General features: G+C 33.9%; 3 protein-coding genes across 9 annotated transcripts; 1 reads left to right on the top strand and 2 right to left on the bottom strand.

Annotated features, from left to right (window-relative positions):
* On the top strand, positions 1 to 3,866 carry LOC145934173 (uncharacterized). Its single transcript, XM_083034539.1, has 8 exons — positions 1 to 21; positions 154 to 375; positions 512 to 606; positions 1,343 to 1,480; positions 2,046 to 2,281; positions 2,517 to 2,737; positions 2,873 to 3,138; positions 3,467 to 3,866. The coding sequence occupies exons 1-8, from the start codon at positions 1 to 3 to the stop codon at positions 3,864 to 3,866; spliced, it is 1,599 nt and encodes a 532-aa protein (XP_082890665.1).
* A 2,310-nt stretch (positions 3,867 to 6,176) lies between these two features.
* Nep3 (M13 family metallopeptidase neprilysin 3) lies at positions 6,177 to 19,209 on the bottom strand. Of its 7 annotated transcripts, none has more exons than XM_083033159.1 (13): positions 18,853 to 19,209; positions 14,445 to 14,558; positions 14,154 to 14,310; positions 13,589 to 13,798; positions 13,221 to 13,501; positions 12,621 to 12,719; positions 12,349 to 12,519; positions 11,836 to 11,984; positions 11,199 to 11,421; positions 10,478 to 10,937; positions 9,982 to 10,128; positions 9,758 to 9,897; positions 6,177 to 9,641 (listed from the first exon to the last, which is right to left on the bottom strand). In XM_083033159.1, exons 1-13 carry the CDS (start codon positions 18,862 to 18,864, stop codon positions 9,465 to 9,467), a joined length of 2,340 nt encoding a protein of 779 aa, XP_082889285.1. In that variant the 5' UTR covers positions 18,865 to 19,209; the 3' UTR covers positions 6,177 to 9,464. The 7 variants fall into 7 exon arrangements, with proteins under 7 accessions (XP_082889285.1, XP_082889290.1, XP_082889292.1 ...); XM_083033164.1 differs by lacking the exon at positions 18,853 to 19,209 and adding an exon at positions 17,662 to 17,783; XM_083033166.1 differs by lacking the exon at positions 18,853 to 19,209 and adding an exon at positions 17,697 to 17,715.
* Positions 19,210 to 21,385: 2,176 nt separating this feature from the next.
* LOC145933762 (uncharacterized) lies at positions 21,386 to 27,067 on the bottom strand. Its single transcript, XM_083033753.1, has 5 exons — positions 26,880 to 27,067; positions 26,381 to 26,433; positions 26,170 to 26,250; positions 24,981 to 25,201; positions 21,386 to 24,913 (listed from the first exon to the last, which is right to left on the bottom strand). The coding sequence occupies exons 1-5, from the start codon at positions 26,940 to 26,942 to the stop codon at positions 23,703 to 23,705; spliced, it is 1,629 nt and encodes a 542-aa protein (XP_082889879.1). The 5' UTR covers positions 26,943 to 27,067; the 3' UTR covers positions 21,386 to 23,702.
* Between the last annotated feature and the right edge of the window lie 70 nt (positions 27,068 to 27,137).

The following is a 27,137-nucleotide window of genomic DNA, read 5'->3' as shown; positions in this document are numbered from 1 at the left end:
ATGAAGCATCTCTTTTTATTGGTATTGCGATATTTTGTATTGTTTTTTAACAATTTAAATAATTTATTTTTCAACTTTTTGATTGCAAAAAAATGGTGGCGATTTTATTATATGCTTTGATTAATTATATCACGTAACGGACGACGATTGCAGGTGATACTTCCATGTGTTGTGGGGGAGATATGTCTCAGACTCTTGCGGAACAGCCAGGAAACTAAGTTCATCCGGATGGAACCGGGACACGTTTGGCGTTGGAACGCGATCACCGAGGAATTCGAGCAGCTCGAGGTGCTAAAATGGAACGACACTGCTTTCTGCAGCGTTAACGCGATAAACGACATACGCGGAAGGACCCTCGTCGTCGCCACGGATTTCGTGAGTATCAGGATCTCCGATGATCCTTTGCTTGTCGGGATCTTCGATGATCCTTTTCCTCGTCGTCGTCTTTCCGGTCCGCGATTATCGAGTTTGAAACGGTAGCAATATTATCCAAAGAAAAATATCGTTGTAGAGGAGTCCATATATCATCATAGATACGAATAAGAATGAAGTGACGGGATTAATAGGAGATACCTGGACGACGTTGGAAGAAGCTTTGAAGTTCAAGTTGGTATTGTTTGATACATTTGGTTTACAATTAAATATTTATATTCTCTTTTTTCTCAAAAGATGGAGAATACATTTTTCGAAATTATTTATCTGAAATATTTTTCTATAATTTTGTGCAGAGAGGCAGACAAAAATCAATTAGGTTTTCCAACTTTTGAGAAAGAGAGAGAAAAAGTCACTATATGTATATTTATGCTTGATACAAGTAACACTGACAGCGGACTCGTATATATAAAGTATTTAAAAATTCTGTATAAATTTAGATTGACGTGACAGCTATCGAGAATCAAATATTTATGTTGACAAAAGATTTTTCACTCAAGCAGAGATTATTTCGGGAGGCCAACAAAGTACCCTCTTCCTCTCCCGCGTCGGTCTGTATATAGACGAAAACAACCGTAATATCGCCTTGACGGCAATTTTATACGGACGATTTTCATGACGACGCGTCTTCAAAGGGGTATGTGTGACGAAGCCGTACGTAGAACCTGCCCAATTTTCCGCGTACCACCCACACCCACGTCGCCGCGCCGGTGTGGGTCAAAATACTCGCATGATTCATTCGTCTAGACAGGTATAAGTATAGTATCAGGATGGAAGTATGGAACGCGCGGGAGGGAGAAGAGCGAAAGGGGTAAAAAAGGGATACGTTACGCGGTGTGGTAGCTAAAGAAAGGGGAGGAGAGTGAGTGCGCGGCACCGTAATAAAGGCGTCTCTTCGACGAAAATGCAGGACGATTTACCGAAGAGCGAAACGGACGGCCAGCGCAACCCTGATGAATGGAGATACTCACGCACTGCTGATCGCCATGGCGATGTACTCGCAGACGTCGAGTTATTACGCCTACAGCGTGCCGCTCATGACCAACTCGTAAGTCGAACATCCAGCCAGCCAGTTAATTTGACCACCAATCCACCCCTTCGTTTAATGCAACGCGAGCGACGAGCCTTCTCCGGGTGGCCAGGCGAGGGATGGCAGGGGGTGGCAAAGGGATGAAGGGGCGACGCGAAAGTTTTTTTTTTTTCAACTTGCCGCTTTTACACCGGTCGTTAACCCGTTCCGGTTAGTCCACCTAGAGATGTATAATACGCTCTGCGATCGTATCTTGGCTAATGACTTTCTGATTTCGTTTTCTCTTCGCGTGGCGGTCGCGTTCCTCGAAAGCGATGGAAAGAGCGGAGATAAGTTTTCGCATCGCGATCGTTATCCGGAATAAACTTGCTTATCACGCATACGACGGTATACACTGTAACTGCGCTTATCATAGTAAGAGATAATTTCGATCTTGTTCTATGTAATTTTAATAATATAATCGCCGCGCGCGATTCTCCGGAAACTATATTTTCCAAAAGTCCCGTTTAAATAATGATTTATTAAATTGCGTTCGCGCACTTTTCTAATTGTAATTCATTATTGTTAAATTTTTCATCCTTAGATACGCTCTATTTGTTCAGTCGGAGGGTGCGACTATCACCAAATGGTGGTACATTAATATCTTCAGCCATGGTTTATGGCTAGCGTCTCTGATATCTGTTATATGTATTGCATTCAGTATCATGGGAATATATCATGTAAAGAAGCTCGTCTATGTTAATTACAAAGAGTTCAACGACGAGCTTTCCACATTATCTTTCAATTTCATTTACGTCTTAGGTGGCATGACCGGTCAAGGTAACGTATAAGATGTGCAAATAAATAATATATATATATGTATATGTTCAAAAAAGGTGGATTTTTGAAGTGCTACTTATTAAAACTTTCTAGTTTATTTTACGAGTATTACATTACTCCTAAAATTTGGTACCATCTTTTTTGTACATTCTATATATATGCATGCGATCAAAACCGTACAAATGAATGGATGAATAAAAATACGACAAGTAAATTTATCGTGTTCGTTATTTAGGATTTGAGAAAATATCGACAAGTTGGCCCCTCCGATTAATAATTCTATCTTTCATGGTGATGGGGATGTTGTTGTCATGCGGATTTTGCAGTGCTCTTACTTCCAGTTTGGCGAATATAGGAAACTCCGTTCCTCTGGATAATCTCGGAGACGTGGCGATGAAGAGGACACACACGCTTTGTATCAGAAACAATAGCAGTGCATATCGTCGCTTTACAGTAGTACGTAAATGATGGAAATACCTAAAGAAAAAATGCATAAATGCAACGCAAATTTTTTTGTGCACAGCTTTTCGATTAGAAAGTATAAATGAAGAAGCCATCTCACGTGTCTTGGGGAATTTTAATACTTTACAGGATGGATCAGAGAAAGGTGAGCTACAAGCCGCATGGAAGGGATTGGTGAACAATGACTGTCCCGAAATAAAAGACGATGCGACTGTCGCTTCGAAATTATGCCGTCCTGATTTCGTCTATTTGGAAGTACCCGCCTTATTTCTGCCAATTTATCGTAAAGTTGAGCACAATTGCCACATAATACAACTGCCCGACACTTATTGGAGTGTCAGATTGACGTTTCTGCACGCTAGAGTAGCGCAACATCGGCAATTAATTGACACTTAGTGAGTATCATTTTTTTTCATGTTATCTTAAAATACAACTCTCGGTATATATAAAAAAGACTTATTTGCGTGTCGAAATAAAATCGATATTTTTGGGAAAAATATATTAATTTATCAATTCTGAGAGATTTTTGGTCATTCATATCAAAATTAATTAATTAATTAATCATTTATTGGTCATTCTATTGATTATTTATTCATTAAATTATATACGTAATTTGTAAATTACGTTGAAATTATTTATTATGCGATTATATGTTATTAATTATTAATTAGTTTTTTATTTAATCCTTAATTTAATACAAGATATTTGTAATTCTGTCGATAGCTTAATGCGTATGCGTTCAGCTGGAATATTCAGATATCTTGAAAAAAAATGGATTTCAGAAGAAACTTATAGTCGATCCAATTATCTTCACTCGAACAGTTTTCAACCGGTAGAATACGTGCACATTCATTTAAATATTTGTTTTTTCTTTGTGATGGTTGTTATCAGTATATTCATTTGCATTTTGGAAAACGTGTGGTATAAATTGCAATGGAAAAAGAACAATTTTAATTCGATATTATTGGAAATATGCGATAATAATTTAAATGTAACGAAGACACGTCATAAAGCGAGATCAAGATATAAAAGGTCTCGAAAGCTCAACTCGATATTGTTATTTGGAAACATGAAAAATCCTACATTTCTTCAGAACGTAAGAGTACGAATTAATCGATGGTAAAAAAATATCGCGTTTGTGATTATAAATATACCTGAATCTTATATCAACAATATTATCTCTATATTTTCGATAAACGAGATAGTCCACATGAGTATTTCAAAGCTAATATCTCAAACATGTCTTTAGTATCATAAAAAAATTACATGCACCTATGTATAATCAAAATAAAAATTTATTATAATAAACAATATTGTTTATCTCATTAATAGTATTTTACATAATTTTTGGCACATAATTTCTCAATAATTCAACTTGGGAAAAAAAAAAATCTTCACTAAAAAGAATACCGTTTGGAAAATATGGTAATTATGCATCTTAGGGGAGCCACCTCCGATTATTTTGACCTTGACATATGTTGTCAAGGTCATGATCCTGAGTAACCTCCAAAAGGTTTTAATCTACGCTCGTCATTAATTATAAAGTTATTCACGAAATTAATCCACTTCACGCATACACTTTTCCACGCAAAGCGACGTTCTACATGGTTTTCAATTTCGGTTTTCAATCACACACACACGGGAGAGGGTGCAAGGGGGCCTTCGCCCCCCCCCCTCCCGCACCCTCCCCGCCGGTAGGAGACGCATTAAAGTTGTAAAGCGAGGTCCACCCTGCCTACCTGTGGGATGGGTGCGGGAGGGGGGCCGAAGGCCCCCCTTGCACCCTCCCGTGTGTGTGTGTCCATACATATACTTTAAAAGATTCACCATCCCCAGCAGTAGGCAGGATGGACCTCGCTTTACAACTTACAGCATGTGTCCTGAAATGGTAAAACATCAACAATATTGAGAACAGACATACTATCCCTGTAGATAACGCAAACTGAGATCTATTATCGATATAATTGTTAATAACTTTGTAATTAATGACGAGCGTAGATTAAAACCTTTTAATTCTTGTTCAGGGTCATGACCTTGACAACATATGTCAAGGTCAAGATAATCGGAGGTGGCTCCCCTAAGATGCATAATTACCGAAAATATTAATATAAATATAATACATAAAACATATAATGCATCGAGACACATATTATACTTTTACGGAAGAGAATGTGATGCAAAGAATATAATTCTAGCAGTAAGCGCGAAAAATTTGTCTATTTCTTTAATTTTGATTTAATAATGTAAGCATATATATATAGTACATAATGTACAATACAGAAAAATAATTATGGCGAACATCGTCATTGACCGATACACTTTCTGTGTTACATAAAACCATACACGAATAGAGTATCTTCGAACATAACGCGCAACAATGTAATCGCAAAGACGATACATACTTCTCTCATTGTTACAATCATTATTCACAATTATTATAAACAACGAACATTTACAAATGCATTATGCATCGGCGTCAAATATTTAAGGCCTATATGGATCTTACGCTGTAATTAGAGAAAATTTGGCTTCTTCTTACATGGCATTTTGCCACTTTGACTTTTTTAAAGGTGATACGGGAACGAGAGAGGGATGGGACGATTCGAATAAAATATGTGGATATGTCCCACAGTATTTCCTAAAACTTTTCCATTTCCGCATTATACATACCTCGTCGATTTTTCAAATCTGACGAGTTTTTAACCCTATAACACAGGGATCCTAGATTTAATCCTAGATATATCCCCAATGGATCGTAGAATTTTCTCATCTTGCGAGATATCGTATTCTCTCGAGCATAAAAATGCATTATTATTTTATTATTTTCTATTCTAAAAGAGATATTTCCAACAACTAAATTTTTTATCCATTTGTTTGAATAAAACTGTAACAAAATGAAACCAAAAAATGAAGAGAGAAATCATAATATGTAATAATTATGACTTTATCGTGAGTACTTATTGTATCAAAATGTGTCAGGATCAGTGAGTTCTTTAGAGTTATTGTTACAATAATAATTCGAAATTAACGTATTTTTTCGGGTATTTAGTGGTATAATCTAAAAAAGAGTTAAGCGTAATCGGTATCTAAATTATCAATAATTTCTTTGTCCCTTTATAATATATGAACGTCTCGTTACGAATTTTTTTTTAAATCGTAAATTAATTTATTACGTGCGTCAATAATAAGTGTGTCTTATGTAATGTACAATGATGTTTTTCTCTACCTATGTAATATTTGCTCTCTTTCTTCTATGAGAAGAGACTACATATGGATGTATATGTGTATCTCTCTCTATTTCAATTTTTTTATATTAAAAAAAAAATCAGATTTTGATTAGCATCTCTTTTGAATTATGCAACTCGTTCGAGCTACAATATTATTATGCTCACAGTAATTGGAGGTTTTCGTGATAAATGAAAAAAATTCAAAGTAAAAAGAAAACGAGAATAAATTATGGTAATTAATTTATGGTACATAGATATATACGTCGCAAGATGCAAAAAGACATGCTATGCCACGTGAATTATTAATAGTATTTACTTTTCTTTGTGTGTGCATATTTTTTTAAAATTTATTTCTCACAATTTAGGATTTTTGAAAAAAAGTAAATTGTAAGAAATAGACTGCGCGTCAGAATTTTTTATCGCGAATGTCTTATTGAAATAATGCATCAACATAAATCAAGAATATAAAATTGTTTTGTCTCACGTGATTTAGCAAGTTATTAATCTAAGTCCTTTCTTCTTATTCATCTTATAAAAGAATTTAAATATAATATCCCTGTGTGTGGAAAATAAATATAAACTTCGCAGAATATCTATTGTTTTACATCTATTTTTGCAATGATGTATGAGCCTCTCGGAAATTAACTTGATCAACTCCTTTGTAAAATTTTTAAAGAAATTTCTTTGAAAGAAAAGTGAATTTGAACAGTTTGGCTTCTGAAAGACTCATATCATGTATCGTACGTATCGCAAGTTTTCATTGTTACATAAATTCATATATGTATTGGTCTCTTCGAGTCTGTTTTATATTAAAAAGTACGAAATAAAACACGAAATTTTTTACGTGCCGTTTATACCGCAGAAAAAAGCTAAATTATCGCGCGATAATCCCCATATTATCTATGATATTCAAGATATGTTTGCTATTGACTTCGCTTTCGTCTAACAACGAGAGAATTACAACTGTAACATTTTTGTTTGTTTCGAGTTTAAATCGTTGCAGGCCGATTACGGTAAAGTTTATGTTTCTTACTAATTAGAACGCTAAAATTAATGTTAATATAAGCATTAAAAACAAAGATCTATGTCATTCTGTCGATAGATATACACAAGCTTTTTCAATCTCGAAATCACATTATTTACAAACTCTCGTTCAGCGTTCGTCAATAAAACATTATATTTTATAAGCTCTCCTGCATATAATTATTTAATATTTTAATATAACAATATATATAATTCTCGCGAAAAGACAGAAAAATATATGACAAAAAGAAAATATATATAGAATTTAGCGAGACAAAATTATATTCTGACAATTCTATGTAAGCATGAGATCAAGTCTTGCACATTTACTGTCCATAAAGAGCACCATCTCTATATAAAATAATTCATACAATATTTAAATTAAATTAGAAATGAATATTTATCGCAAAATGTAATAATCTTTGTAGTTAAAGATCAAATACAAAAATTTAATAATTTTTATTTTAGATAATTGTTTTTCAGATTTTTTTATCGCTCTCTCTTCTCCCTTCCTTCCCTTTTTCGGAAAAAAACCCACTTTTAAAAATTAAACATCCACAATTTCACAAAACAAATCTTAGCTCGATTCCTTTAACAGAGACGTTTTCTCGCTGGATGGAAAAAGTTAAAAACCTCTGTTAGTCTCTAAGTCAAATTCGCTCGAATGTCAAATATGCGCTGAATGCTACGAAATTATATACAATTAAGCACATTCAAAAATAATTCTCTTGACATCAGCAATAGTGCTGTCATCTCGCACGCGCGTGTCGCGTTACCGCGATCTTGATGACCAAATTCCATCTAGCACGTGCTAGTCATGAAAAAGTAAGCAACTTTTTTTCTGCCCAATAAACTATAATTTCTTAAGCCTATATAAAACATACTAGTAGATTCTGACTGCAAATGTACCCAATTATCTTCTATAGCTATGGTTTACCGAGATCATTGAAAGCAAAATGATGATTTATATTTCGCGTAATGTTGATATTAACATTAAAAAATTAATAATCATAAATAATAATAATGTTGATATATACATATATTAACATTAAAAAATTAATAATAAATAATAAAAAAAATTAATTGAAGCTTGCGAGATTTGTATACTTTCAGACAATACTTTTATATTATTTTATCACGTTCGTAAATCATAAATTATAAACTATAGTTAGTGTATTGTAAAATACTGTTTGCATTGGTAAAACATTTTAGACATATTCTAGCTTATTGAAATTTAAATGTATAAAAATGAAACGCATAGTAACTTAAAAAAAATTAAAAAACTATTAATTATCACGTGGTAGCATCTTGTAATTTTTCCATATTGGTCTTCTAATTTAAACAAAGGATTCAATTTTATTTTATCTATTATTATACTCATTTAGCCCTTCAATGCTTTTAACCATCGTTTTATGTTTCAATCGATTGATGATTATAATACTGATTCCATGTATAAAAGTGAAAAACGACAATGTATGTTGAGGATATTTTTACGTTTCTTGTTAGTTGATTTTCACGCTTTCAATAATCTCGATAAACTATATCTATGTCGAAAAGAAGTGATGCTGATCGCGACACATCTCAACGTTAAGAATAATACATGTAACAGTTCTTGTATGCATATGTGTGTGTGTGTGTGTGTTCTTTCGATAAACAAAAAATTCCCTGATCATTTCCGAGTACGTAGCTTTTCGATACATTCGATGTATACAAATCACTAATTTTTGTAAACAAAATTTGCATTTCTCTCTTGCAAAACGGTATAAAAATTACCTCTTTTTTTGTATCATGAAAAAGTGTCAATCCGCGCTGCGAACGCTGTTATTTAAGAGAATGATTCAGATTATTTATAACGGAAAGTATAAACTGATGCAATTTCTATTATTCTATAAAAATGTGTGTGATATATTTCGCACAATTTAACCAGCTCACATGAGAGCTTTAATTTGTTTCTGTGTGAGAGAAATCACTATATAAAGCCTCCTTAATTACAAGATTCACAAATATTTAGGAATAGATCAAATAAACAAGGTTTATTTGAATTGTGTACTCACGTCCCGAATGTTCACTTAATTTTTAAGTACAGTATTAACAAAATGAACAATGAAAAATCAATTAAATTAGGCGGAGAATCTGCAGCCGAGAAAAGGCAGCGTTTTTTTTTTCTTTTGACAATTCTCGACAGCGCACGTTTGAAAATCGTGACAAAATCATGCATATTAAATAAGCCGCTTAAAATTGTAAACTTTAAGCGGCTATCCTCACATATGATAAGTATATGATATGCGAGGGAAAAACGCACAGTCCGATACCAGAAGCAAGTTCCGTGTTTTACGACGTGTGTATGTATCTCCCTTTCTTACGCAACGGCACATGGAAAGCCGCGAACGGTCCCATACCACGGCGCTAGAAATCAAGCTCAAACCGAACTTGAATCATCAATGAATCAGTCTGAAAGAAAATACGAGGCGTTACCACACTTCGCACTTATGAACCGGGTTCATCTTCGAGTCCTTAGGGCAGTTGAATTCCATCGCGAATTCTGGCAGATTCGAAAGTGGTCCTATCACCCTGTACCTCGGCGGACTGTGAGAATCCTTCTCGATCTGGAGAGTCATTGCCTCGGACGTTATAGTGGAGCACCAAACCTGCGGACATGTGATGTATAATTATCGTGCAATTTACATTTTTACAAAAATAAGTATTCTTTTCTTAATGTCTATATTTATATATTTAACACCGTGCAGTAATTTTATTAGACAACCTGTGCGAAATTCAGGAAGAATAGTTGACGATGCGTCAGATTGAGACCGGGTAGCGGCAGTTGATCCTTGTAGCTTTTAGGCATCGAAAGATAAGCGTGATACGCTGCCTTAAGGCCCCCATTGTCGGCGATATTCTCTCCTGTGTGCATTACAATCGATCGATCTAGACTCTGATCTATTTCTGTCACATCGGTAAATAACTATTAATAATCAATATTATTACCCAAGGTCTGTCGGCCATTTATACTTCGACCTTGTACTTGATACTGATTATACTGTTCCACAAAACAGTCTGTTCTATTTTTAAATCGTTCTATCGTGGCGTTGTTCCACCACTGATGCAAATTTCCATGTAAATCGTACTCCCGACCTGTTCAACATTACCCAAAATACATGAGTAATAAAGATAAAATTCCTTTTCTATAAATGAATAAATCTAATTGATTATATATATGTTACATGTTATAAATACTTTGCAGATAAAATAATATTATTAAGATAAATTTTTACTTTAAGCGTAAAAATCTCTATATGATATGTAAAAAGTCTTCAATTTGGCTATAAAGTTAATCGTTGATTCGAAATAAATTTTTTTTACAATATAATTAGCTTATACACATTTATTATAAAATAAATATTATATATTTTATTTTTTATTATAAGATTTTATATATGTAAAAATATTATCCGGCATTTAATTAATCTTCAAACTCCCTTACCTTGATCATCAAAAGCGTGTGTTAATTCATGTCCCATGACTACACCTATGCCGCCAAAGTTCAAACTGTTCGGGCTCTCCATATCGTAAAACGGACCCTGAAGAATACCAGCGGGAAAGACGATTTGATTCTTGGTAGGCGTATAATAAGCGTTCACAGTCGGCGGCGTCATTACCCAAGTGGTCTTATTCACCACTTGATCAAGCTTCTCGAGATTCTTACGCAAATTGTACTTATTCACGCGCAAATTGTTTTGAAAGTATTCGTTCTGTTTGATCGCCAGATCTCTATAACGTTCATCGAGCTCGCTGGGTTGTAAAATGAAGTCCGGGAAGCCGATCATATCGGTAATAGCATTCGCCTTCTCTTCTGCGGCTTTTCTCGTCTCCGCGTCCATCCAATCTAGATTCTTCAGATTTTTCGTGAACGCATTGCGAATCTGATTGATCATTTCTTCCGCCTGAAAGCAACGATTAAAGTCAAACTATTATTCTATAAATTAGAAGACGCATATTTTGTAAATTGTTTAAATAATAACTTCGATATTTGAAAAGTTCAGTATTGGATTCATACGCATATTTGAAAGAGTTCCTGAACATTTCTAGGATATAATAAGTCCTGTCTTTAAACGACAAACTATTTTCCTTGTACGATGAAAAATTGGTCAAGAAAAATAATTGTTGTAAGATATTTTTTTTGACAGACTGATGTACAAACTAACCATGGGTTTACTCTTGCCGTGGAAAACCTCTCTGACGAACATTGCGCCGATAGAGAAACCCATGGCATTATTAACATCGCTAACGCAGTAACGCCACTGTTCCTCATGACCTTCCGAGCCGAGCAAAGCTTTCCGTAAGCCCTTGTAAGCTTCGCGGAACGATTTTGACAGGCACGCCGTCAAGGACCTCACGGTCTGCCAAACCAGATAGTTATTCAGTATTCTGCGAAAAGAAAAACGGTAGAGGAAAAGATTGATGCTTTTTTCCGACAGGATAGAAAAGAATTTACACTTCTTCATCAATTATTAAACATTATTTTTTTAACAAATTTCGTGTTCATTAACAAAATTAGAGATACAATTATTTATAAAAGAAACAGTCTCCATTAGATATATTATTAATTTTAATTAGGCAAATTATTAATTTTGAATTTATTTATTTATTTCTCTCTATTATTTTTATTATATTATAATTTATTAAAAATTCTCAATTTAAAATTAAGTGTTTTGTTAAATAAAGTCCATTTAATTAATTAGTTAAAGAATAAATTATTTTTTAATTTTTCTAACATTTGCTAACATCTGTTTCAAAGTAAGTTCGCCATCTCTGATGCATCTCACACGTATAGATACGTACATCTTCCCGTCAGTCGTACTGTTGTACTCGTGGATGAGTTTCGTCAGTTGCACAAAATATTCCGGTGCAAAATTTACTACCATCGCTTTACTGTTGATCTTCTTATTCACGAGACGCGTAGCATTTTGAAAGTAATCCACCCATGACATCTAAACACATAAGAACTATGTAAACTATCGTTTCATCGACTTCTTACTAAAAAAAAAATAATGTGATCTATTCTGATTTAAAAAAATATTTATAATTTTTCCAATATTTTTAACGCACATGTTTATTGAGAGGATATATACAGGATACGATTGTGTGTAATAGAAAACAGAGGCAGGGATATCATATGTACACGCAAGATATGATACAGGATATAACAGTATCTCATCCAGGATATCACAGAGGAAGGAATATTAGATGACCGTGAGGAAGGTCGCAACAACTGATTATTGATCGCATCTGCGAATAATTGAAACGCAAATATTTTGGAAATATTCTCGATCAAATAGGAGACAATAAACGTACGAAGGGTGATTTACGTTGCAATTCGTTCAATGACATCAGATTATAGAGCTTCTCCTCGTCCCTGCGTTCCTCGGGCGGTACAGTGATATTCGCGAGCCTCGTCTCGAAATCGATTATCGCCTGCATCTGCTTCTTCGTGGAGTTCTCCTCGCCACCTAAGAGCACGCCGATCTGAAAACGTGCACGAGTACCTGTACTCGATTCACCTGATGCGACGCAGGGTATCGTGCGGCGATAAACCGTGCGCGCGAATACGTGCTGTCCTTGTGTACCTTTGTCATGTAGTCCAAGTAGGCAGACAGGACCTTGCTATGCTCGGTTACGTTGAGGTAATTGTCTGCAGTTGGTAGCGTTAAGCCTCCTTGATCGATCTTGAATGTAAAAATATTATCTCAATATAATATGTGATGTTAACTGTCATTGAGCGAAGACAATGAAAGATTCTTTTCCTAATTTATTAATTGTTAAGAAATTGCCACTGATCCTTTTTTTTCTTAAAGAACATATATTTAGAAATTATTCTATAAAGAAAATTAAAACTTTTATTAAAATTTTTTTTATACGAGAGTCGAATAATTTTCTTTAAAAAAAAGATACTTTTAATTTAATTACAATATTTTCGCTGGGACAGAAGTTTTAACATTAATTCAATTTACTGCCCAACTCTAATTATCATTACTACAACAATAATAACAATGATAAAAATTGTGATTAGTTCTATCATTTTAATTAAATTAAGCTTTGTACACGAGAAGCATGTTAGTAATTAACTTAATGTCAAAGATGAACGATATGACAGAGGACACGCGCTTTATTCAGATTTCTTTTTCAGTCTAATCTCTTTCTTTCTCTCTTCGTTATAATCCGCTTACCTGGATTATGTGTCTAGTACTGTTTCGGTCATCCTCGTTCACGGCCCAGGAGAACAGACCGCCCATATTGTAAACGTTTTGCAGGACGTGCATGCTGTTTTGCAGGGACCACGTGCTTACGTTGAATTTGCCCGAAACGTTCCATCCGCCAATATTTTCCAACAGCTCCAGCATCGGCTTAGCTCCGAGGGCCTCGACAGTCTCATTCGCGTCCATACAGGACAGATAATAATACTTTGCTTTCTTCTCAGCCTTCGACTTCATCTCGCTGAGCGGTTTCTCTGCGCGCGGAACATGCGACTTAAAACGTACATATACACGCGTTAAGGATCATCCGTATTTAATTATGCGCAATTATGAATGATTACCGAGAACATTCTTGACAACCAGTTGATTGTCCTGGTCCAGCTTGCCAAATATGCCCCAGACACTTTTCCCATCCGGAATGGGATTTTTCTTCCTCCAACCACCGCAAGCGTATTCGTAGAAATCTTCACAAGGATCGACGGAATAATCTATATTATTAATTATGGACGCTGCCACCGTTACACAGTGTTCTGTGAGACAATGTGTGCCATCTGGAACAATTTGTGGAGTTTAAACTGATTGTACTGACGTTTATTAGCGTCATTAATAGATTATTTTTATCTGTTTCACTATATAAATTGAAACTACGGGAGGCGTATGAGACTAATATTCAAAAGCGATTAAAGAATTAGTAATGTAATACTATAGAGAGATTAAAACCGGTTGTGTCACTGCCAGCTTAAGTTAGAACTCAATTCACTTTCATTAATTAAATTTGCTCCTTTTGTTTTCAACATAGTTATAAAATATGATTTAAAAATGAGTAACACATCGCTGTAAGCTTGGCTTATCTTATCCAGATGCTGTTAATAATGTTAATATTTTTAGAAGTAATTATTTCTTTACCTTCTCCATGAGAAGTGACATGAAGAATCTGTGCCTCATCCCACCCGCTTTTGCTACTGATCACAATAGTGAGTACTATGATCGTCAGGAATAAAACAGCGCAAATTATGAGAAGGCATCTCTCCAAAACACTTCTCGCCTTCCACATCGTTGTACCCTGAAACAACAGTCATATTGATTGTCCAGATGATGATTGGTTATTAAGATAATGATTGACTTTGAATAATTTATTTAAAATTATAATTTTTTAACTGCGACTTTTATAAAATATTTGATTGATTGGATACTTACCGTATGATATCTTATATGCGTAGCGGATGTACTGATTCCTTCGCTATTTAGAGCGACGGAGCCGATGCTGCTACTGTCTTCATCCTCGAATTCCGCCTGTTTGTACCTCGTCATCTGAGGAGAGACATGTAAAAATAAATTTGTGCATTAAAAGTGTAAGTGAACATCAAAGATTCAAAGCAATATTTAAACCGAACGGTATATGGGTTGCCGATATTTATATTGCGTTGATTTATGATAATAAAGAATGCGTTTGATCTTTATGACTTGCGTTAAGACGTTTACGTTACTCTTGTTTTTTTACTATATTGATATTATGACGTTAAAAACGAGAAAGCATGCAAATGCTTTTTTTATACTATAAATTTTTATAAATAAATTAATGATTGATCAAGAGTCTTAAAAATTTTAATTTACAATTGTCGGGATTATATATACATATAGTAAGTATCAATGCGATCGATTTCGAAAAAGTTCAATATTTTTTTTGCTATAGCGCATCCTACAAACAAAGATAAAGTGAGGTGCGTCTCGCGCACCTATGTTTAAGATAAGGCAATTGGTCGTAGTTAATCATAAATTCTAGCTAGTGTATATATGCAGTGGTATATATAACTTCGCTTCGTACTCCGAAGATAAAATTGAATAACGACTTATTATTCATAAATAATTAAAAAATATCTAATATTTAAGATTTATATAATAATGATAAATTGTAAGGAACTATCTCAGATGAAAAAAGCGCGCGCAATTCTCCATTTTATAAAAGATCTTTATATAAGGAAATGCAATATACATAACTCTGCAGAACATACAGTATATGTATATTTACAACTGTTTGCTACAATAAAGTATATTTACAACTTTATTTTTGTGCGATAATATAGTTCAACGCAGCAGACTACGTACAGACATTTTACATAATCATTAGAGCTCGAGTGTTTAAATTGTTATTTAAAAAATTTTAAATATTAAATATTAATTTTTTTAAATATATTGTAAATATTTTATTAACTTTAAAATATTTAAAATATTTAAAATATTTAACGATATTTCTTTTGACATAAGTTTTGTGTCGGAATTAATTTTTTCTGCAAAAAAATCATTCTTTCGCGTTATTTTTTTAAAATTTTTATTAATTCACGATTGCACCGTTTTAAAATATTGGCTTATCTCTTAATCATTTTATCTCGAATAATTTTTATATTATTTAACATATTTTTTTATATCTTTTTCAATTTTTTTCTGTTCTTCTTTATTCTTTTTTCCTCTTTCTATTTTTTAAAATTTATTCTAAGCTAAGAACATCAGTCACGGTAGAATTCATCGCGAAAGATTTTTGTAGAGTAATGAATTGTCGCGGTAGAGACACGCATTTTATATTTTGTTTTGTAACACAGTTTACCGTGTGGAAATATAATAGACACAATGATCTTAATTCAAACAACTGAAACCCAGTATCAACACTCGTGCATGAAACGATATTCATACATAGCGTATAACGCTGCGATGTGATGAGGAAACGAAATTCATGGAACGAAAACATGGAATTAAATTAAATCCGCCGGAATGATAGCAAGCTGCCATTCCCTAATTCAAAATTCCAAATTATTTTACTTATGTACTAGTAAGTACATAAGTAGATGCTGGGGCGCGTAAATTTTAACACAAAAGTTTGCTACTTCATTTACCCAATCGTATTTGAGCTATTTGTTGTTCGAACGACAATCGAGATCAGATTTTTAAGGAATTGAAGAATTCGAAAATTAATTTAAAAGTTGAAATGATACAATGATATATGAAATTGTGAATATCTATAACGAGATGTCGAAAATCTCTCCACGATAGCGATTTTTTATGCGCGCACTTCACGAAGACGAAGATCCTAGATGATGATTTTCGCCGAAGATGCAAAACTCACTTGCGAACTTCGTAGCAACGCTACGATTTTAGACTGTGCTAAAAATACGTCGCTCTCGACTCTACAGAATGTTCCAAAGGCCCGTTCAGGCGGTATCGGACAGGCTGTCACTGATCGTTTATTATTGAAAACTCTTGCGTCGCACTTTTATACCTAACACTACTCTTATCAGATGAATATAAATTATTCAATATCTCACGGAAAAAAATTAACTATTATATAGCATGAATCAGAGAAACATATACACTACGTTTGACGTGAATGCGAGTCTCAGTTCTTGTCAGTCTAGTACGCCTATTGACGTGCAGTCTCCGTTTCAGATGAGATTCGCTGATAACATTTACGTCATCGTAAGCGAAGGCAGATGACAGATTTGCAAATACATTACATGTTTCGATCGCTAACGTCATATTAGTTTTTCCTCTTTTTCTAGGATTATGTACATACATATACATATATCGTATATAGTATTTACCATTTGAATATCTTACAAACGAAGACACCACTTCTTTTATGTGCAGAATGTGTTAAAAAGAGTTCACCAGAGTTCATATTTTACATATAAATGGTTCTGACTTAAAATATATTCACGTTGAATTTAAAATGGAAATAAGATCGAAGAGTTACAAATCTGTATATGTATGCGTGTGTGTGTAATAAGGACCCAATTTATAAGATTCACTTTTAATACGAACCCGTATTTACAATAAATTTTACAAATCATTGATCCGTTTTTTAATTTTGTTTAAGATTTTTTAATTCAATATTTTAAAAACGTGTAAACGTTTAAAAAATACGTGATAATATTTTTCACAATTTTTAAATCTTTTATCTTATTTTAAAACGTAATATTTCAAAATTTGAAAATTAATTAAATTACATTTGTATAAGTCTGCATGTGCGCGATTTATTTAATATTAAAGACGTATTCAAATTTTCAAATAAATTGTACTCAAATAAATTTCAGCACAATCTGAATTTGAATATAATAAAATTTTAATTTTTGTATTAGTAAAATATTTATAAATGATAAAAGTCGCAGAAAGATTCGGCTCGCGAATTTTTGTTAAAAAAAATCGAGACTTGACATCATGTATTGTAACTTCAACACATAACACAATAAATCAAAATTAAAAAACACTAAAGTTCACATTGCAAATTACCATGTAGAGTTCTAATGAACGAATTTTCTATTATAAAGTTAATTTGTTTATTTATTAAACGTCCGAGAAAAAGAGAATTAATTGTCAGTTTTAAAACTACTCGAGTAACAGTGTAAACTTTAAATACGAGCACCTTTTTAATTATGCATTCACCCTTGTTTTGCTTACGCGGATTTCCGCGCAAAAAAATGCGAAACACGCGAAGCGTGTACCTGCGACACGCCGTGGCGACACGCAAACTGCAATTGGCCTGCACGCGCTGCAGTCTGCACCCGGCGTGCGTGCGCGAAAAGCGCGCGCGCTCCGAACACGCACGCGCCTCGCGCACGCGTGTCTACGTAACGCGTCCCTCGCTATATCTTCGTCTTCAGCGAAGTGTTCAGCAGGAAGCGGACACTTGTGACGCTGTTATTGCCATTAAAAAATTTCGCGGCTTGACGCGACAGTCGACTCCGCGCAGACATTTATACTCTGTAACGAGATCAACAATTCACAGCTGGCTGCGATACAGAACACAATACAGAATATCACGCGGGAACTAAAACAGAACAGGAACAGGTTTCGCGTACACGTGAAACAAAAAGAAAAAAATATCACAATGTTGTAATAAATTAGTTGCATAAAGAGAAAAAATTGACGATGCTTCAAAATTTATATTTAAATCAGTAGACGCGAGATCTTATTAAAAATTTTATAACATTTTATCATGAAAGATTTTCTCTATCTTCTTCAGGGTACATAAAAGTTACATCATGTCGATTTTCAGGAAGATTTAATTTTTTCCAATTGTACAATTTTCGAAATATTTTCTTGATAAAATTTTATTAAAGAAACTTCAATCATTGCGGTCCAGCACACACAAAGTTGCATATATTTAGATGCGAGTGGCGACCAAAATTTGAAAACAAGGTCGCATCAAATAGAGATATATCGTAATCGTAGTACATTTACGTACGCAAATACTGTGCTTTTATTTGCACACATACATATACACACGTGTATATATATGTGTGTTTGTAACGAGCCATGACCTACGGTCATTAACGCTTATCAACGAAGTATACAAGCGTAATTAAATATCATACAAAGAAGATGATACAGGCTTCGCAATCGTCATCTCGCCCGATATCGCGATATGTCAAAGCATATTATTCGAAATCGTTACATAACAAGATAGCTCTCCGAGCAGAACGTACATACAAGGACGTTTCACATTCGGCTTCGGTTCAACTCAGAACCATTTCATCAGCCGGAATCGGAAAAGCGGGGGATGCTTATTCGGACATGCTCGTCGCATTCGCGGATGCATGTCCGAAGGACTCACCTTCACCGACATCTTGACCCGGCACACGATCGCGCAACCACTGCACTGTCACCTTAATTATTGATTCACCATTGAGGGTGGAAATACACATACATGTACACGCGCGGGTCGGGGAGCAACGATTGAGGGTCGACGGACAAGGCAGAGTGGACAGGGTGGGTTGACGGAAGAGATCGAGTGACGAGAGGGTGGGAGGGTAAAGGAGAGGAGAGACGAAGGTTTTTTTTTACACTCTTGGGTATTTCCGACTGACACCGCGATTATAACATTTTTTTTTGTCAATTTCCGCCAGCGTGGTCGCTAAAATATGCTGCGATCGGCTCTTTCTCTCTCTCATAGGGGATGCTTCACTGCCCTTCGCGTACACCCGCTCCTTCCGCCACCCCTTCGCGAATCCCGTTTATATTGATTTCTTGCCCGTCCGGTTATACCTGCCATCTCTTATCGTTGCTTCGCGACAAATACTGCCTTATCATTGCTGATACTGATATTATATCCCGCCGTGCATTAATCAGCAATTCGATGAACAGTTTAAAGATTGTACAAATAAGTGGATCGATACGAATAATTGGATTCAGACATTTTAAATCGACGCATGTTCATATAACACCTCTTGAAAAAGATGAAATAAAAAGTAAAAGAAAGTTGTTAAATATTCATCCTGGAAAAAAAATTCTTCGAATACTACTTCCATTTCTGATATATATTAACATTGCTTCTTAACAATTACTCCACCGCTGTGCTAGCATTACTTATTACTAAATAAATATCGAATGTTAATTAAAATGAAATTTACTTTAGATACTTCTATTAGACTTCTATTCTGAAGAAGTTTGATGCATACTTTTAAAACTTTCAATTTTTTAAAATCCATTATTAAAAAGAAGATGTAAAGTCGATACTCGCATATATCGAAGATCGTGTCACCGCTTTATCCGCGATGTTGATTGATTGTTCCGATGTCGAATAATCGCGCGAGAAAACCTCTTGACAAACACAAACTTTTATTATTTCTGAGTTATTCCGCGTTATAAAAAACGGAGCTGTCTGAAAGTGTTTTAGGCTTTATAAAGGTCTTAATTTTCGCGAAAAACGTTCAAACTTTGATTGCAAAAATTAAACCCTGTATAAGTCCTAAAACATTTTCTGTAGGCTTATATATATATGTATATAGAACATTTTTTGTAGGCTTGTTTTGTAGGCCTTTTTGACGTTAAATGTAAAATATCTTGTAAAATATTCAGTTTTTGGTAATCATACTTTAATACTTTTATGGACGGAATAATGAGACAAATCATAATTGATGTAAAAAGAACACATAGTTGCTTTTAAGAAAAAGTACGCAGTTGCATGTTGCAAATTACATAAATTTTTTAAAAACAATTATCTACAAGAATATGCATATGCTTATCATATAAGAATATGCAATTAGAAATAATAGATTCCATTTAAGGAATTGAAGGTGACCTCTATGTGATCTTCAAACGATTATCTATATACATATATATACATTCAATTTCTTAAATGGAACCTATTATTTCTAATTGTATATTCTTGTATGATAAGTTTTTTACATTTTAGAATTTCAATTTTGAAAGCTATTCGCGAAAATGAATCAAACTATAAGTCGTAAAGCAACGGGCATAAGCGGGTTTTAAAGATTTTTTCAAGGTCTACAAAACGAGCCTACAGAAAATGTTCTAGGACTTATACAGGCCTTAATTTTTGCAATCAAAGTTTAAACGTTTTTTGCGAAAATTAAGGCCTCTATAAGGCCTAGAACATTTTCTGTGGGCTCGTTTTGTAGACCTTAAAAAAATCTTTCAAACCCGCCCATGTCCGTTGCTTTACGACTTATAGTTTGATTAATTTTCGCGAATAGCTTTCAAAATTGAAATTCTAAAATGTAAAAAACTATAAGTCTTAGAATATTTGCCTTGTTAATTTCTGTCAAAAATTATTATAATCGAAGATAAGGTGTTATAATATATTATATACAACATATAACTATTTTTATATTTTTAATGTATTATTATTTTATAATTTAATTAGCAAATTAACGTTTTATTAATATTTTTTGACAGAAATCAGTTGATTAAAACGTTAATTCCTAATTAAGTTTTGAAATAATGTGTTATAAAAATTAAAATAATATATTTTAAATAATACGCATGTTATTATACTTTAAACTCGGTTAATTATTTTGACAGTTATCAACTGATTTCTATCAACAAACTTTATATTATTTTTTTGAAAATATAATTCTTATGAGTATAAAATCGAAGATTGGCGCGCGCGTAGCGCGCGCTTGTTTTGGTCTAGTTAAAATAAATTACAGATGAAATTATAGAAATAAATAGAAAAGATTTTATTTTTAACAATCTTTAAATTACTTTATATCATTTCGAGAAAATTGAAAATTTATATTTCTACCGCATTAAATTTTAATGCTAGATTTTTTAATAAATTTGGAATAGATTCATTTTTCTAGCATTCATCTTTTCTGCATTCCCTTATTTCATATCTATGTATGCTTGTAAATAAATATATTCTATTGCTTTAAAGGACTTTATAAATAGACTATTTTAGATGTATATGTGAATAAATATTTCGTGTCTTTATTTCGGACAGACATTCTTTCACATTATAGTATAGAATCTTACACAATGTCATTGATTCCGCGCGAATACATGATTGCACATTATTGTGAGAAGATCGTTCAAACTAGAGCTTATTAAAGCTATACGATATGACGCGCAGACTACGCACGCACACAAAATATAGTAGCTTCTGACTAGAAATCCTTATTAGATTCGTAATCTATCGTAATCTATCGTGTGTACATGCGTACATACATATACATACACACACATTACATATGTGTACCATACACACACACACACACACGATATACACAATAGTACAAGCTTATGGTTTAATCACGCGGACTCATTAAACAGCCCCCATTTATTAATTAGGATCGGTTACAAAAAATAATTGTGTATATATATATATATATATATATATATATCTTTTATTTTGTTTTGCATTTTAAAGCAAGACTTCCTTGGCAATACGAGACTGTGCCTCGCTTATCCAATACTCTTGCTTATCTAGTGGACTTGTCGCTATTGGCACGTACGCGTTTCTTGGACCGCTATTATAATTCAAGAATCTAAATTGAAGGATTAGCGCATTCGACGTAATATTCTGCGACCTTAAAAAATGCTGATTGTGTACTTGTATGCGTATTGTATCAAAAGATAATCGAAGAAGTGTAGCGCGTATAAACCGATGGCTTATAATCCAATAATTTATCTAACCGATATAATTCGATCATTGCAATTTAATGTTGCCCATTGATTGATAAAAGTATTGTAAATTAAATGTCGTTCATGTCACAGCACGAGGACAGTCTTTCTTCTTGCACAATATATGTGCAGAATAAAAATAGAAGAGAGCGAAAATTTTAAACACTTGTTGTACAAACACGATCGTTACATTTACAAACACGATCGCGTGTTATTAAGTAGAATTAAATGGAATAAATTGTTTTTAGCGTATATATATTTTCTCACGTTCGTGCTTTTCTAAAGTTCAATTTTGAACCACTTCCGTTTTTTTATATTTTTACGCGGTAGCATTTTTATTACAGCAGTATATCCCTGCTTTAATCGTGAACAAACTATATAATTATTTCGGATAACTATATCTTACCTTTAAATACGTGTGCAATGTGTAGTAATTAACTTTACGCACTTTTTTTAATATCGAGATAATATTAATGTGCACATACGTGTGACAGAGGCTTATATAGAGGACTGGCTTGACCGACTTGAAATATATATAGCTCAAAGAATGAGACCATTTCGGCATTTGTCAAGTTTGATATCAATATTATCGTTAGAAAATACGTCGAAATTTATATATTATAATATTTAAAAAATAAATTTTATGTTATTTTTTTTGTTTCTTTTTTTTTGAAGATTTTAATCTCTTCTGTAAAGACTTTGTTCACAAGTGCGTTTCCATTCGAGGATTAAAGAAATGTGCGATAATTATTTGCTTACATATCGTTACGTAGATATAGAGAAATGAAACACAATGATTGATATTCTTTTTTGTGCGTAAGTGGATTAAATTGGGCCGCTGTCTGTGGAAATGCAACGTTTCTGAAACACTGTTTTTTTAACCGTTCCAAAATCTTAAATTACGTTAATTATATAGTGCAGGAATAAAAATTAGATCAATGTCTAATACAACGTTGAAAAAGATCTCCTCCTGGCAGTATGTGTCGCAGATATCAGAAATAAGATGCTTTGTCGGTGTATGTAAGACCACACTATCACCTATCACACTTAGATAATATTTAATATCAATAGGTAATCAAAAAATAGTTTAGCTTCGGAATTGCGATATTATTTGCAAAAAATACTGCGAAAGTGCAATTTAAGTCTAACGTCTAATATATTATATTCGCTAATTCTGCGCGAGAGAATAATGGATGATGCACGAGATTTAATTATTAGATTCGACAATTAAAGATGCGATGAGTAACGCGAAACAATAATTTGAAGTCGGTAAATATGGAATATTGCTGAATGAAATAAATCATTAAATATGTACGTATTAAAGAAGATACATATCGCATTATTTTTAATAAAATAGAATCCTCCCGTTGTTTTATTCAGAATGCGATATTCAGAAACAGGTGAGGATTATTCTAATGTGATTCTCGATAACGAACGATTATTATGTTTGTATTGCTATACAAGTTACGCGCGAATAACAGAGACATACAAGAATATATAAGCATCGCGTAATACAATGATAAGGATTTCAATTTATATTCAGTCTAGCGACTTCGATCTGTTTAATTTGTATTTACTTTCAAGATCAAAGTTTGTACTCCGATTCATTGTACGAAGATCACGCGCCTCTTCGACATTTTCACTCGGAGGCAATTGCGCATTTTCAAAAATAAAAGATTCTAATATCACATTATTGGATGGATTTGATTGAGAGGAGCTCGCAACAGCCTCTTGTCCCGGAGAATTTGCGTTACGAAGTGCGTTCTCGGAAGTTGCCATTCGATTGGAACAATTAAAAGCGCGCCGTTGAGAGCTCGACGAATCTTTTAAGGAAATTCTTTGGAAGCTGTCGCCTTGATAAATGACATCTCCAGTGTGACTGCGCGGTAATCGCAGGGAACCGCCGTAATCCGTACGTTGTCTCGGGAAGTTTCTCTGCACCGGAACAATCACGGGACATATACGCTTAAATTCGTTCTCGCTTTCGCTCTCCTCTGATTTAGGCGAGGGCATACGCATCTCCGCGATTGTCGCGCATCTTTGCTGAAACGCTCGATTTTCATCCTGCGCGCTAATTTTACCGTGGACTTTCAATACAGCTTGATTATTTCTATGCCATGGGCTGCGTTCTCTGTAGCTGCCAATCGCAGTATCAATATTGAGCATTGCACATCCTTCTGCATTCTGAACTTCGTAACCATGAGTCGCGTTTTCCGCATCCGAGGTATCGGACGATCTGTCCGTTGGATATCCTGGCAGCCGTTGTGGACTATTCTGGTAACTGTGACTAAAATTGCTTCCTCCAGAGGCGATCGATTCCTCTGGATACTCTAAAGGAACGCACACGTTTTGACTAATAGCGCCATTCGATACGCAATATTGCGAGAAATGCGCGAACGGAACACTCTCGTGATTGTCGAGCTGGCGGGAAGTCGCGTTATCACTTTGATTCGCGTTACCGTCTATCAATCTAGCTGGAGAATTGCAAGTGTAGAAGAAACACTGCGATACACTTGGATTTGGTATCACGTTCGCCGTTTGTAGATTCAATCGCGCAGAAGATTCCGGTGACGCTGGATTGGAGATTTTCCCGCGTGTCTGCGCTATCACTGTCTCATAACTAGGTGGTGGACCGTATAATTGATAGTAAGGGCAACTGGTATCATTCAACACTACATTCATATTTTGATAGTGCGTTGAAGTTGTTGCATTACTATTATACGTTGGCGCTGCTGTATTTCTTTGAGGACCTATTATAAAAATTTACATAAATATATATGTGCATTTTATGCGCTTTATTTATAAAAAAATACAAACCTTTCCACATACGATGCAATAGGACGGTATTTCTGGCTGAATTGTATGTAATACGAGCTTGCTGCGCTTGACAAGATGCATTGCGAAGAGAATGTTGAGATCTGGTATTGGAAGATCGCGTTGGAATAGCTGAAGATGCTGCTCTATATCTGCCCTGTAACCAGTATCGATACCACCAGCCACCACCGGAACACACAAGGAACATGATTATAACCAGGATCCTGAAACATTTTTATATATTATTATAAGATGCAACAAAGTATCGATTTTTAATATTTTAAGGCGAGCCAAAAATTCATCCCTTGTATATTTAAATAGTACATTGTTTTCAGAATATTTTGGTACCAAGCAGACACCAACGTACAAATTCTTTTATTTAATATACATATTATAAATATGCGCCGCATATAGAGTGTCCGCGGCGAGTGTCAGTGTCGATTTTTAATATTTAAAGGCTATCCAAAAATTCATCGCTTGTATATTTCGATGGATTTTTGGCTCTTCTCAAAATATTAAATGCCGACACTATGGCCCAAATACTGGATCTTCTTCTATTGATAAAAGAAGATCTTGAATATGGGTCTATATCACCGCGAACCTTATGCGGCGCATTCTTATATTATGTATATTAAATAAAAGAATTTATACGCTGGTGTCTGCTTGGTACTAAAATTTTCTACAAACAATGTACTATCGAAATATACAAGAGATGAATTTTTGGCTCGCTTTAAAATATTAAAAATCGATACTTTGTTGCCGCGGACCCTACGCGACACATTCTTATATAATGTATATTTAATAAAAGAATTTGTACGCCGGTGTCTGCATGATACCAAAATATTCTGCAAACAATGTACCATCGAAATATACAAGAGATTAATTTTTGGCTCGTCTTAAAATATTAAAAGTCGACATTATGTCGCCACGGATCCTACGCGGAGCATTCTTATATTATGTATATTTAATAAAAGAATTTGTACGCTCCCATGTTTAAGATATAAAATTAATCTGCAAACAGTGTAGTGTCGAAATATACAAGCGATTAATTCTTGGCTCTTTTTAAAATTTTAATTATTGATACTTTGTAGCCGCAGACTCTATACGATGCAGACTTATATACAACTTATTATATAAAATATTGATGTAATTATTGGGGCAGAAACAAATTATTGTGAAAGATTCTACTTACCAATAGTACCATAAATGATGGAAATGGAGTCCAGGTGACACACAACAACCAAAAGCGCAACAATATTCTGTTCTTGAACATCTGTAAGATGTGTTACAATTGATAAAAAAAAAATACATAATATTTAAGTAATATAAATAATTTTTGTAAAACTAAAAAACTCAGATTAAATGTAGTTAAAATTGTTTAAGTGTCAGAAAATACAACTTACTCATAGTATTTTATTTCTCCAGGCATTTCAGAGGCACAATACTTTGCTTCTGCCTAAAAACAAATTACATTATCCTTCATAAAGATTCATAAAAAAAGGAGAAATATTATATACACTTAATCCACAATTAAATATATTTTAATATGATTTAATATTATCACAAAATCCTAAATAATAATGAATCCCAAAATAATAATGAACATTTTGAATAACAATGACATTTGAAAGCACATATGGATAATTCCATTGTTTGTGAAAAGAGCTCCAAACAAATTATTTAAATATAAAAATTATATATGTATACATATACATACATACATATATATATATATATATATATATATATATATATATATATATATATATATATATTGATAGTATAGAGTATAAATTAATAATTTCTAAATCTGATATATATTTTTTTTATGAAAATCGCTTAAAAAAAGAAGCTAGGAAAAAATGAGCATTATATCTGTTCATCAAGGACGAGGCTACTTACGTAAATTAGACACTTTGATGTACCCGCGAATATCGCGAGTTTCTTCTTGCTGTTGCGAGCCATTTCGCTAGCGAATATCCGCGTCGATTCCGCGATCAAGCACAATGAGATCTAACACGATGTTTTGACATAATCGCCATTTCCCACCGTCCGTGATGTACACACAACATTGCACATCGCTTATTGATTTCAATTTCGGAACTCAACAATGACGTCAGCTCGCAATCAGTGCTACCATCCTGACAAAAATGGGGGATG

Source organism: Prenolepis imparis, unplaced genomic scaffold (genome assembly GCF_030444845.1).
Source record: "Prenolepis imparis isolate NDT839.2.m4 unplaced genomic scaffold, iyPreImpa1.0 SCAF_3, whole genome shotgun sequence".
Taxonomy (NCBI): Eukaryota; Metazoa; Arthropoda; class Insecta; order Hymenoptera; family Formicidae; genus Prenolepis; species Prenolepis imparis.
The sequence above is the reverse complement of the archived record's forward strand: the minus strand, read 5'-3'. Positions and strand labels throughout refer to the sequence as shown.

What these genes read in the sequence shown, in the direction of transcription:
- LOC145933762 (XM_083033753.1), bottom strand. Translation starts at nt 26,942, where the DNA reads ATGGCTCGCAACAGCAAGAAGAAACTCGCGATATTCGCGGGTACATCA. An exon ending in CATCATTTATGGTACTATTG is followed by an intron (nt 25,202 to 26,169) that starts GTAAGTAGAATC and finishes AAAATGTTTCAG; the next exon opens with GATCCTGGTTATAATCATGT. An exon ending in ATTGCATCGTATGTGGAAAG is followed by an intron (nt 24,914 to 24,980) that starts GTTTGTATTTTT and finishes TTTTTATAATAG; the next exon opens with GTCCTCAAAGAAATACAGCA.
- LOC145934173 (XM_083034539.1), top strand. Translation starts at nt 1, where the DNA reads ATGAAGCATCTCTTTTTATTG. An exon ending in GTGCCGCTCATGACCAACTC is followed by an intron (nt 1,481 to 2,045) that starts GTAAGTCGAACA and finishes TTTCATCCTTAG; the next exon opens with ATACGCTCTATTTGTTCAGT. An exon ending in AGGTGGCATGACCGGTCAAG is followed by an intron (nt 2,282 to 2,516) that starts GTAACGTATAAG and finishes TTCGTTATTTAG; the next exon opens with GATTTGAGAAAATATCGACA.
- Nep3 (XM_083033159.1), bottom strand. An exon ending in TGCAACGTAAATCACCCTTC is followed by an intron (nt 11,985 to 12,348) that starts GTACGTTTATTG and finishes TTATGTGTTTAG; the next exon opens with ATGTCATGGGTGGATTACTT. An exon ending in AGTACGACTGACGGGAAGAT is followed by an intron (nt 11,422 to 11,835) that starts GTACGTATCTAT and finishes TTCTTTTCGCAG; the next exon opens with AATACTGAATAACTATCTGG.